This window comes from Lycorma delicatula, chromosome 1, assembly GCF_047948215.1.
Source record: "Lycorma delicatula isolate Av1 chromosome 1, ASM4794821v1, whole genome shotgun sequence".
Taxonomy (NCBI): Eukaryota; Metazoa; Arthropoda; class Insecta; order Hemiptera; family Fulgoridae; genus Lycorma; species Lycorma delicatula.
This window is the reverse complement of record NC_134455.1, coordinates 3,742,117-3,754,740: the sequence shown is the minus strand read 5'-3', so window position 1 is coordinate 3,754,740 and position 12,624 is coordinate 3,742,117. Positions and strand designations below refer to the sequence as shown.

Genomic DNA, 12,624 nt, shown 5'->3' with positions numbered 1-12,624 from the left:
GATGAATAGGAGAGATTTCATAAAGATATTTAAAAAATGGAAGAAAGAGGGGATTTAATTGAGGTGAAAGATTTTGATTGGTTCCTGGAAAGAGAAAACACATGTTGCAAAAGAAATTATAAAGTGAAAGTAAAAAATATATATGAATAAAATAAACAACATATTTTATTTTCTCTTCGAAATTGGTATACATAAGAAAATTTGTTTAAAAAATAATTGAAATTGTATAACCTAATATCAAAGTGATTAGTAGTATTGAAGTTGTTACTCAATACTTTAGTAATTAAAGTTATCTGTTTAAAATTCATTGTACTGTTGCTCCAGACATCAAACTAGTTAAAAATATATATAAAAATTTGTGTTTATAAAACCCAACAAAACGGTCAAATCTTTGCTAAATGTTTTCTAAATACAACATTATTTTTATTTTTATTTTTAATGTTGTCTTTAGAACCAGCAACTCAAAACTAACAAAAGACAATATCATTTTTCCATGAAAAAAATATATGAATCCCAACAATCTCCTAAGTGCAATGAAGTTATAACAAAAAAGCTGGTAATCCTTAAGTTTGATATGTATTACATGCATTTTTTTCTTTTGTGAGCACTGAATACAATCGAAGACGTCTTTGGAAAAAAGTAAAATGAAATAAACAAGCAGGTTTTATCTAAATGATTTTTTTCTCTAAATACAATTGCATTTGGCATTTAAGATCAACTTTTTTCAGTTGTCATATGATTATCTACATCAAAAATTTAGGAAGAACATTTTCCTTCTTGCATTTATTAAACAAAATTGTCAGCAGAAGTGGAAAAGAGTTCAGTTTATGAAGCTTCATTTTCTATGTTACATGAAACTGATTACATATGTAACATTTCTAGTTTTTCATGAAATTAAACAATAAAATTTAGTTATTTGAAAAGAACCGTCCTGTCATTTGTGGGGTCTAAATTAATAAAAAAACTTACAAATAATGCAAACACTGTGAAAATTAAAATGCGCTTAAAAGATGAGTAAAGAAATATTTACTTGAAATATATTCAATTCAATTCAACTGTTGATGTCCTTTTCTTTAACCTCATCTGTAATAATGAATTTAAATAATAAGGTCTTAAATATTTTCATAATTGCATGTTACTTCTGTGTTTGTTTCTATGCTTCTTTGGAATCTGTAGAATTTATTTATAAAATAAAAATTAAAGAAGAAACTGAAACTGTTTTGAAAGGAGTCTCTAAAAAGAAAATGTAAAGTAGAATTAGTATACAAATCAATTCCTGTATTATCTTAGCAGTTTTATTAGTTAGAAATATTGTTAAAAAAAATTTCTCTTGGTTTTTAATTAAATGTATTCATTAATGTAGTCTCATAATTTTCAGGTTGCATTCACAATTTTTCTTGATCTTGAAGCATTGTTTAAAATATGGTGTCTAGGATTTCGAGGCTATTTTAAACATTCATATCATAAATTTGAATTGCTCCTTACAATTGGTACAACGCTTCATATCATACCAACATTATATTTATCTGGTCTAACATATTTTCAGGTAAGGTTTATTCACATTATCCTTTCAGATGTGACCCAGTCGCAATACCTTCTTTCCTCAACTTCAGAGTGATTTAAATAGAATACATCATTAACTGATAATCACAAATTTTTAGTAATATCTCGTTCACATAAATTTCCACAATACAGTATTTTATTCTGTCTGTATAATTTTATTCAACATATTTAGTATGTTAGAATTAATAATTATGATTATTAATATATGTTATAATTATTAATTTTCATTAATAATTATTAACAAAAATCACTTATAAACAAGCCAAAGTAGCAAGCTTAATATAAATTTATCAATTTATGTGTTAGGTATTGTTACATGTAAAAATTGATAGTTGCCATGATCCACCAACCTAGCTATTATAAATTATTATAAATAATTCACCATCTTTAAAGTGCACCTGTTCTTTTGTAAGTGTATTTATATTTATAAATATCAACAAAAAACTGCAAATTGTTTTTTTTTTTTAAATATTCCAGTTCATTATTATTAATTGCCAGTACTTTTAGATTATTTTCTATATTTTTTTTATTGTTCATCCATGTATAATGAGGTGGTTAGCAACATTAAATTTTTTTTCTTTACAGATACAAAAATAAAAGAAAAAACTTAAATTTTTCAAGATCTCTACCTGCTATTTAGTCTTGTAATGGAATTGCCTGAATTTATTTAATCTGCTTTGTTTTTTCTTTCATTCTTTTAAAATGGTTTCAATATTTTTATCTACTTTTTATTAATTTTGAACCTAATTCTTTTGAGTTAATTAAGAGTGAATTCTTAATTAATTCTTAAATATTTAATTTATTAAGAATTAATGAATATTGTAATTCTTTAACTCTTAAGTAATTTAAGAGTTAATTTTTTTGTGTTAGTTCATAACACAATGGAAAACTTCCTTCTCCTAGAGGCGGTTCCTCCGTGTCTCGTCTTCCTTGGATGAGTGCTATGGGAATTGGGTCTGTTGCCACCTTGGTTCCAACTGTGGCATCATGCTGACATCTTATAATATCCAACAGTAGTCACTTTTTTAGTGAAGCTCATTGGGGTAGCAAACCCTCTCTGCTGTGGAACTGTCAAAGGATTACGTTTCTTACCTGGAAAGTCATACAAAAAGCCTAAGTAACAGTTAAAATGCCTACTTAACGTAGACAGAGGCAACCTCTTATTCCTCATTTAATCTAATCTAGTCTGTAATTTCCAACAATTATCCCTTGCTTTTCTTATGCTATAGCTTTTCAGTCTCTCATTGCTGTAAAATCCTAACCACATTTTACATACTTTGGTTTAATACTTCACATTATTTCACATTCTACATGAACTTCTTTGGATAAGAAATTGGTATATGTCGGTAACATTATCATTGAATTGGGTTTTTAATCTACCTCGACAAAAATATACCTCTCACAAAAATAATTAAAAGTGTACTTTCAAAAATTATCTCTTGGCTAAATATTTTATTCTTGTTTTTATCTATTACCTAATAATAAACAAGTACACGTATAAAATACTTATGTAAAAATCAAACTGCTATTAAAATTTATTGTTTCATTTTAACTCACTCTTCCACACTCTAACTGGAGTAATTATTGTATTTGCTTCTGTTCTTTGTTGATATCCACATGAGAGACATTAAGATGGATCCGGAGATCCATTTGATTTATCTGTTTTATCAAAAAAAAAAAAAAAATGACCATGTCTTACGTAGAAATAGAAGGAATGAAAGAAAATTTCTTTCGAAAATACAGTTCTTTTTATTGCAATTTCTTGCCTAATGAATGTTAAATTTGTTTTTATTTTTTTTGTTAAAGTCAATATATGCTTTGTCAGCACTTAGCACTCTTGAAAGCAACTGAAGCTGATATTTCCTTTCAGGAATTACTTTTTAGTTATTCTTCTTCACATATACATACAGAAGTGGGCAGGAATTAATTCCTTATTGAAAATTGTGTATAATGTTTTTAATACTTAACTAATTTTCATGGGACAAAAAACATTTTGTTCCTTACAATGTAGAATTGTTATGCATTGCTAAAATTCCATATAAGCACCACCATTATCCACCAGTTTCTATAAATGGATGGGAATGTTTGCAACAGACTTCTGTAGATAATCCAGCGGTATATCTCCAAGAACTTGGCGAATTCGCTCCTCCAATTCATGAAGAGTTTTTGGTTTTATGCGATAAACTTCCTCTTTCACCTGTCCTCAGAGTAAGAAGTCACAGGGTGTTAGGTCAGGACTCCTTGTTGGTCATGACATCCCATCCAGCATCTGGAAAATAGGTGTCAAGCCACATATGGACAGGACTTGCGAATTGAGGCGGGGCCCCACCTTGCATAAAGATTAGGTCGTTGTAATTGTCCCATGTAGATACAATACCGTGAACATAATCTTCAACCATATCAAGGTGCCATTCTGCATTCATCGTGTCCCAAATGAAATATGGACCCACACCATGCTACACCACACTGTGACCTTTGGGCGATCTTATTTTTTTTCAGTAACCACCCTTGGATCCTCTGTTACCCAGTAATAACAGTTGTGCCAGGTAACAAACCCCCAAACATGAAACACAGCTTCATCTGACCTCAGGATATTACTAAAAATATAGCACCAGTCTTCATACCAAGCATCATCTCCCCATATTCCAACTGATCACATTCTTCTGGCGATAATTTCTGGCAGTAATATGGTTTCCATGGATGAAAATTCTATTATTTCTTCAGAACAGTTTGGATTGTGTGTCAGGTTAAACCACTTTCACAAGATGCCTGTCTTTGTGATTTCTGAAAACTTTGAGTAAACATTTCCTGAACCGCTTGAACATTTTCCTCCATCCTGGTTGCTGAGGGACAACTACATCTCCTTATGTTTGATACAGAACCTGTGTCCATTAGCTTCATGTGGCAATTCTTTATGATCTTTGCATCTACTAAGGCAGGTGATCCTTTCACATTTCGCCACCATCTCTTTACTTATACCATGGACCGCCATACTTTGTACTGGATGCCAGCTGAGCCGCCCACTCGCACAAGGTTAGATGTTACACCATGGTCGGCCTCTGTTACCTGCAATGACGTAAATGAGATATCATATAATAAATTCTACCATTGTAAGGAATAAAGTACTTTTTGTTTCATGAAAATTGGTTAAGTATTAAAAAAGTTATAAAAAATGTTCAATAGAGAGTTAATTCCCACCCACCTTATATATATATATATATATATACACACACACCACCTTGTGTATATGTATTCATATATAGCCATCCTTGATGGTATTACCTACAGTTTAGTGTAGCTACACTTTTCTGAAAGGTTTGTAATGTCCCTCAGTCATAAGGTTTCATGATCCCTAGAGGAAGAATCCCTTCCAATACATGTGACATTTATTAACAAAATGATTAAGCAGTGATTTGTAAATTGATTGCAATCACAGTAATTTTATCAATTTTTTTACAGTTATATCAGTTATTCTGAATAATCAGATTGCAAATTTGATTATTCAGACTTGCATAGTTTGAATTTGCAAGTTTTAAATCTGGTACATAATGAACATGCACCATTAAACATTATATACCATGTGCTTTAAACTATACTTATGCTGTTATTTTTCTAACTGAGAAACTGCTAGAATTAAATATAGTAAGTTTATGAGTTAGATTTTAATCTATCTCTCGTCGAGTTTATGGGAATAGAAATTTCCATGGAGTTTGTTATGGAAATGTTTTTTGAATTATTCAGTATAATATAATTTTATGTTTTAGGTTTTACGAGTTGTGCGCCTTATTAAAGCATCACCAATGCTAGAAGACTTTGTTTATAAAATCTTTGGACCAGGCAAAAAGCTTGGGAGTTTAATTATTTTCACAATGTGCCTTCTAATTATTTCATCAAGCATTTCAATGCAGTTGTTTTGTTTTCTGTGTGATTTCAATAAATTTGAAAGTTTCCCTGAAGTAAGTATATATTGTAAGAATGCTGATATTTTTAATATGAATTTTTTGAGAATATAGGGTGTGAAATCATTTTCATAGGCTTGTAGAGAAAATAGGATGTGTAATTATTTCTTGAATTAATATGTATAGAGAATCACAGCATGCAACCTTTTTTCTGTTCAAATATATTTTGTTGGAAAGTCACCTAGGATAGAATGATGTTATAATATATATGAATATATATGAAAAGGGAAAAGGTTATGTTATAACACAAGGTTATGTTATTAATTAAATGTTTTTATGATTTTGTGCACATATTTGATAAGAGTACTTCAGGATTGTGTATCATGACTTTTTTATTGTATAATTCCTTATTTGATGATTATTAGTTATTATGTTATATTATTGGTATCTTGAATAATGGTTATTAGTTAATTGTTATAATAAAAAAAAATATTATAAACTACTATGCTTTTACAAGATATATCCAGTAAGTTTTATTTCTAAATATTGCTGCTACAACACTACGATTGCAATTCTTTGTTTGTGTGCTGAGTTGCCTGATATGTTAGGAAAGGATTGACACCATTCTTATTCAGTTGTCTCGTCTGTACACTTCTTAGTGTGTGTTTATAATGATTTAGAAAATTGAGAGATCCACCAGTCGTCTTAATGTGGGTCACAACAGTTAAAAGCGAAATGTTAAAAATTCTAGATATGTTAAGAGTTTTTACGAACACTAAGTGGGGAGTTGACCGATCAAGTATGTTACGTTTTTATTATTCTTTAGTTCGGTCCCATTTGGATTATGGCTGTATCGTCTACTCTTCACGTCATACCGTGCTTAAGATACTAGATGCTGTACAGCTCTCTTTTCTTTGTCTTGACACTGGTGCATTTAGGTTAAGTCGTGTTGCAGGCATACTTGTTAATTGCAGTGAGCCATCACCTTGGGATAGACAGGACCAGCTGCTAACATTTTACTTTTCTTGTCTTAAAGGACAACCAAATCACCTGTTCTTAAAGCAGACTTAGGAAACCCTCATTTCCAACGATACAAGAACAATCCCATAATACAGCACCAATGGGTGTCTGTACTCACGAGTTTAATATACCTTTTAAATTTTGACACACCTATTTTCCCCAACCTATCCCTGTTCATATCCTCCATGGAGACGACACATAAATTTTAAATATATGTATAATAAAAAATTATATAATAACAGATTTACAACTCCTCTAATCTTTCAGCAAACATTTTACAATATTCTGTAGAAGACGAATCCAAACACAGTACACGGATGGGTCAAAGCAAAATGATAGCAGTGGATGTGCTTTTGTTGTAAATGACAGAACCTGTGGGTTTGGGCTACCTGGCATTACAAGTGTCTACAATGCTGAACTATGTGCCATCATTGTGGCTTTGAATATCCTTAAGTTAAAACATCGTCATGTCCTTATCTGTAGCAATTCTTATAGTGCACTCCAAGCCTTAGAATGTTTGTATTCTAGACATCCTATCATCACTGAAATTCATAATACTATCCCTGAGTTAAATTGTCACAATACACAAGTGAATTTGTGCTGGATCCCTAGCTATGTGGGAATCCTGAGTAACGAATATGCGAATTCCACTGCTAAAGATGCATGTAACCAATCATCTTTCGCCGCTCCAGTTACTACTACTGATTTTATTAATTTCATTAAACACACACTTTGAAGAAGGTGGCTAGGTGACCAGACTGCTAAAGTGGGTAATAAACTCTGGCACATCAAAGATACAGTGTTAACATGAGACTTTTCATACAGGAAAGTTTGCCAAGAGGAAGTGGTCCTGCGCTGATTGCTATTAGGACATACCATAGTTACTCTTGGATACCTGATGGCAGTGGAAAACGCACCACTGTATGTACAATGTGACTACCACTTGATCGTGCACCATATCAGTATTTTTTGGTTATTCGTGTTAAATATATTTTCATAATTGTTTAACTATTTCAGTTTTATTTCTATTATATTAATTTTCATCATAGTTTATTTTACTAATACTTTAATATCTGAGAATTGCCTTTTCTTATTTTGACCCAGGTGATGATAATGTGAAAGCATTTTTGCCCCCTCAAAAAAAAGTATGATATTTGGTGTGTGGTCTTTTTTTCTTAAATGTAAGGAAATTAAACTGGTTGAAATATGTTTATATAAACCCTGAAAAGAAATAACAATTTGTGAAATGGCATCACACTTCGTCACCCAAAAAGAAAAAATGCAAGCCAATATTTTCCAATTGAAGATCATGTTTACAATGTTTTGTGAGAAAAAAGGAGCTTTGTCGACTTTTTGCCTTCAGGTTGCACATCTACTAATTGTAACATTTATTGCAACTGAAAAAAATTGCACTGTATGATTCAGAACAAGTAATATAACCTGCTCACCCAAGGTGTTGTTTGATTCATAACAGTTGCCCCAAGCTACCACTATAAAGTAACATCTCGTGATGACCTTCAACTAATAGCTGTTTAATCATCCCCTATACACCACAGACCTTGCACCAAATGATTACCACTTATTCCATAGTCTTAAAAACCTTCCTTGTTGGTTGATAGTTGCACAACAATGACAAGGTCAAACAATTCATTAATATGTGACTTGCACCACAGTTAGCATCCATTCTATGTTAAAGGGATACAGGTCAATCCATTTGAAGTGTCCCCAAAAAACATGAGCTGGTTGCTTGACCAATTCACTTGCTTCAGAACCTTAAAATTATTATTTTATTTTTTATTTAAGTGATTTACCGTAGCGGTAATTTTTGTTATGGTGTGCACATGTATTTTTATGATTGTAAGGGTTTACAGAAAAAAAATCATAACTAAGAAACTATTGGTCCTGGAAGGATGAAACAAAAAGCAATTTAATCATATTTTACACGAAAAACTGTAAAATTTCACTTTTGGTAATTTTTTTCAAGAGGCAGGGATGGCATACACAGTTTAAATAATTTTTTTATATGTAGGTATATGTTAGCAGTTTTACATAAATAATATTACTGATGACATACTTATCCCAAAATTTTTATGAATTTTTGAAATTTAATTTTTTTTTTTTAATTCAAATAACTCTGATGCGGCTGGTGATAAAAATCTCAAATTTGCACAATGTACAGTGTTTTTGTAGTTTTTTATGGCAAATAAAAAGGTTTCTTGTGTATTGTACAATAAAAAAGTAATAACTTCTCAAAAATCATGAAAAACCTGTTAAAAGTGATACATTTTGACTCTCTAATAAGTACTCCAAGGAGGTTTCTTGTCTTCTTTACCCTTTAATATTTTTATACTTATTACTATAGTTGAAACAGACTTGTTTGAACCATTCGACTGCAGTGTTCATGTTATAACAGGTGCTTGAAGTCATTTCCAGTCGTCAGGAAAATTCATGTTGCAACATGCTCATTTATGCTTGTTGCATCATTTAGTTTTGCAGTTATAGACTTATCAGTCTGACATTAGTCAGTGACCTCTTTACATCTTTATAGTGTCTCAAATTTTATCCTGTGTTTGAAAGTGTTTATTAAAATAAACATGTTTTATTTAATAATATTATATTTGCAAATTTTAAAATCAGTTAAATTTTTACGTTATTTCCAAGTAATTTCGCATAAAGCAATGGAAGAACAATGTTCCATAGGAACTTATGTGAATGAAAAGTGCTTTAAAACAGTGTAAACTAATACTTTTTTTTTAAAGAAATGATGGGAATTAAAAAAATTGTTTCATCTAAAGTACTTTCATTTGCATAACTGCATTTACATTAAAACAAGCTGTAGTATATTTTCTTTTAAATTTTATTATTTCAATTACATTATCAAGTTTTTGTACGCACCTAGTACTATCAAGTACTGCTATCTAGCAGCATGATTAGTAAAGGTACATTAAAAGAATAAATAAAATGACAAATTAGAGTCCCACGGTTCATCAAATGAAAAAAAAATGTTTTCTAACAAAATTTGAGGTATTTTTTGAAAGTATTCTTTATTACTAATCTAATTGAACTGAAATATAATGTTTTCACACTTATTTTTTTCCCCCCATTTTCATTTCACTGTTAGATTAGTTCATGCTTAAAACTGTAAACATAATTCATTGACTTCGTCACCTCTTACTGATGAAGTTGTAACGAACTCCATGATTTTCTAGAATTAAAATATTTCTTTCCAGATACCACAGTATTATGTATACCTAGACCTGAATATTAATAAAAACTACTTTAGATGTTATTACATTTTTACTAATTGAACAGAAATTTTACTTTACTATGAAACGCATATTTTTTAACTTAGCCATTATTAATAATGTAGTTAAATTTTAAAATTATAGTTACAAATGGTATATTTTTTTCCAAAAGTAAATCAGGATTTTAAAAAAAGACTGTTTTTGAATATTTATTTTTATTAAATTATATACATATTTCCTCTTATCCAATTTTTTGGAAATAAAAATGTATAATTATCAAAACTAATATCTAAAACTATCCAAAAATATTTGTGAACTTTTTTACATGTTAATGTATACAATTCATGAGTAAATTATAGCATTTAATTTTTCCTGTTGAGTCATTGCAGTTATGGATGGCGAGAATACATTATTAAACCAACTGAAGAACTACTTACACGTATTGTAATTTTTCACATGATAATATTTTTGTAAATAGTGGTCTTCACATAATTTTTTTTTCATGATTTACTATGAGTTTTTCTACAAAAATTAAAGGGTATAAAATTTGAAACACCTTTGTTTTATACCCTTTCTCTACTTCTTTTAAAAAACGAAACTTTTTTTTGGCATTTTTACCAGTTTATATTTTCCATCTATAATAAAATTAATAAAAATTTTATTTCGCTTGTGTTTTTCTGGGAATACTGTTTACCATTTTCTATAATTTTTAGGTGATTTTGGTAGTGTTTGACCACCATCTAGCTAAAGAGACAGGTACTTATATATTTTTCTTAAAAATGAGTTGATTCAACCAAACACACACACATGGATATGAACAATTTGTTTATATTCTTATTTGTTTATTTTTTAGGCATTTATGTCAATGTTTCAAATTCTGACTCAAGAAGCTTGGGTGGAAGTTATGGATGAGACCATGCTTCGAACACGTCAAACTTTAACACCTCTTGTAGCCGTGTATTTCATCTTGTATCATCTCTTTGTTACATTGGTACTGTATAGTTTTCTTAATATATTAGTTAATGTTTTCTTCTTGATAAGTAACTTTTCTTTTTTAATATAATTAATTGTATACAAGTAAGTTTAAAAGCATGTGATGCTAGAAGTATCTTTCAATCAATGTAGTACAGCACTGATTGTCATATACTCCATCAATATTTATTTGCTCTTTTTTCATGACAACAAATCTTAATGCTAGCTGTTGGCTGATGTGTATTTTTCATGGATTTTAATAATAACTATGAATAAAATTTCAAGTAACAGATCTATTCATTATTATTTTATGTTTATGTATTTTAAGTTTTATGTAATAATACTCAATAAATTTAATATATTACTATCTGTTAAATGTGTTTAGTAAATTTATTTTGTTCAAGTAATTAATTTTGCATATCTTTTAGTTCAGTGAATATCAAATAAAATTATTAATTACAACATTTTTTATCACTCATCTATCTTATGCTAGAGGTCTTACCCCAGCTAATTGTAATTCCATTGAAAATGAGACTACATTGAGTATAAAAAATGGCAGTGCATGTGATTTTATGGAAAACTAGATAATAACTAGTATTTATTTGGTCCCCTTTAGTTTTATCATAGTTGTAAACAGTTAAAAATATTATGTAGCTGAAAATTATGTATACTGGTGAATGTAAAAATATAAACCTGGAAAGGAGTATTTATTAGAAGTTATCTTATCCAGTGATTGTAACAGTTGCAATTCTGGTATTTATATAATTGGTCTAAGTAAGATACTACTTTTTACTTTAAGATACTGCCAGTTAAGGGAAATTTGCAATCATTTTATGATTTTTTTTTTAAATTTCAATTTATAAAAATCTTGCAGGTTCAAATAAATGAGAACCATACATTCAATTCTGTTTCTAAATTTCCAAAAAACTAATTAATTGTTTAATTTAATTCTCTTACACCATCTTGAATTATTAAAATACTTATCTACTTAAACTCAATATGAACACTTATCAATGATGGCATACCATCTTATTTTTAAAATATTGTGGTATTTTTATCACTTTGCTTATTACTTTATTATTAAATCATTTTATTCAGGAGTACTTCTGTATTTATTTGAATGTAGCAACAGTTTTTCAATTTTTAAAAAAGAGCCTTTTCTTGATTATAATAATTATTAGCAGACATCTGTTTCATCTTCATTCTCTAAAACATTTTTTTGAAGGGTAGCAGCTGGTAGGATAGTTTATCATTTTGAAGATAATAATTTATTGGCAATAACCAGAATGGCTTTCATAAGAATAAAAATACTGTAGGAGTTTAATGATTTTATAATTCATATTGTATCTTAGACAGGTCTTGGTAGGACCTCAGACATCTTCCATGATATCTTTTGACTGTGAGAACCATTCTCTTCTGATTGGTAGGCTTAAGAATAATGAAGAGGACTAGAATTCTTATATGAGTAAAATCTTATTTTAAAAGTCGAAAGCAGAGTTGGCCCTTAATTATTTAAACTACAGGTACTTTTGGACACATCACTGATAGAATACATCAAGTTTCAATTGTCAATCTTTTTATCTTTCATGTTTGTTTTAAAACCTTACTAAATTCAGTTCTGAATTTTTAGGTAATTAATTTTGTAGGTGGGACTTTCGTGTATTCAGCAGGGCCAAGAAGTCTGGAGGTAGACTTTGTGAATCAATTTAATATTACATTGGTTTGATGTTAAATATGGAAAAAGTTCATTATAATATATATCTTTTAAATTACTTGGCTGAAATTAATCTTTTTAAGAATGATATTCCTCTGCACTCTTAAATTATATTTAAATTCTATTAACCTTCTCCCATCACAATGATGAGCGCTTGATTAGCGCTCCACGAAAATATGTTGGTATCTGATTGCCTCCCTTCATAGTCTTA

The 12,624-nt window shown here is 29.5% G+C and overlaps 1 protein-coding gene across 1 annotated transcript in view; it reads left to right on the top strand.

Annotated features, from left to right (window-relative positions):
* The window catches only part of na (sodium leak channel non-selective protein na), a 231,003-nt gene that overhangs the window by 33,935 nt on the left and 184,444 nt on the right, over window positions 1–12,624 (top strand). The window contains exons 8-10 of the mRNA XM_075361924.1: window positions 1,379–1,546; window positions 5,328–5,519; window positions 10,581–10,718. Coding sequence (XP_075218039.1) covers window positions 1,379–1,546; window positions 5,328–5,519; window positions 10,581–10,718 — 498 coding nt within the window. The remainder of the gene's footprint in view (window positions 1–1,378; window positions 1,547–5,327; window positions 5,520–10,580; window positions 10,719–12,624) is intronic.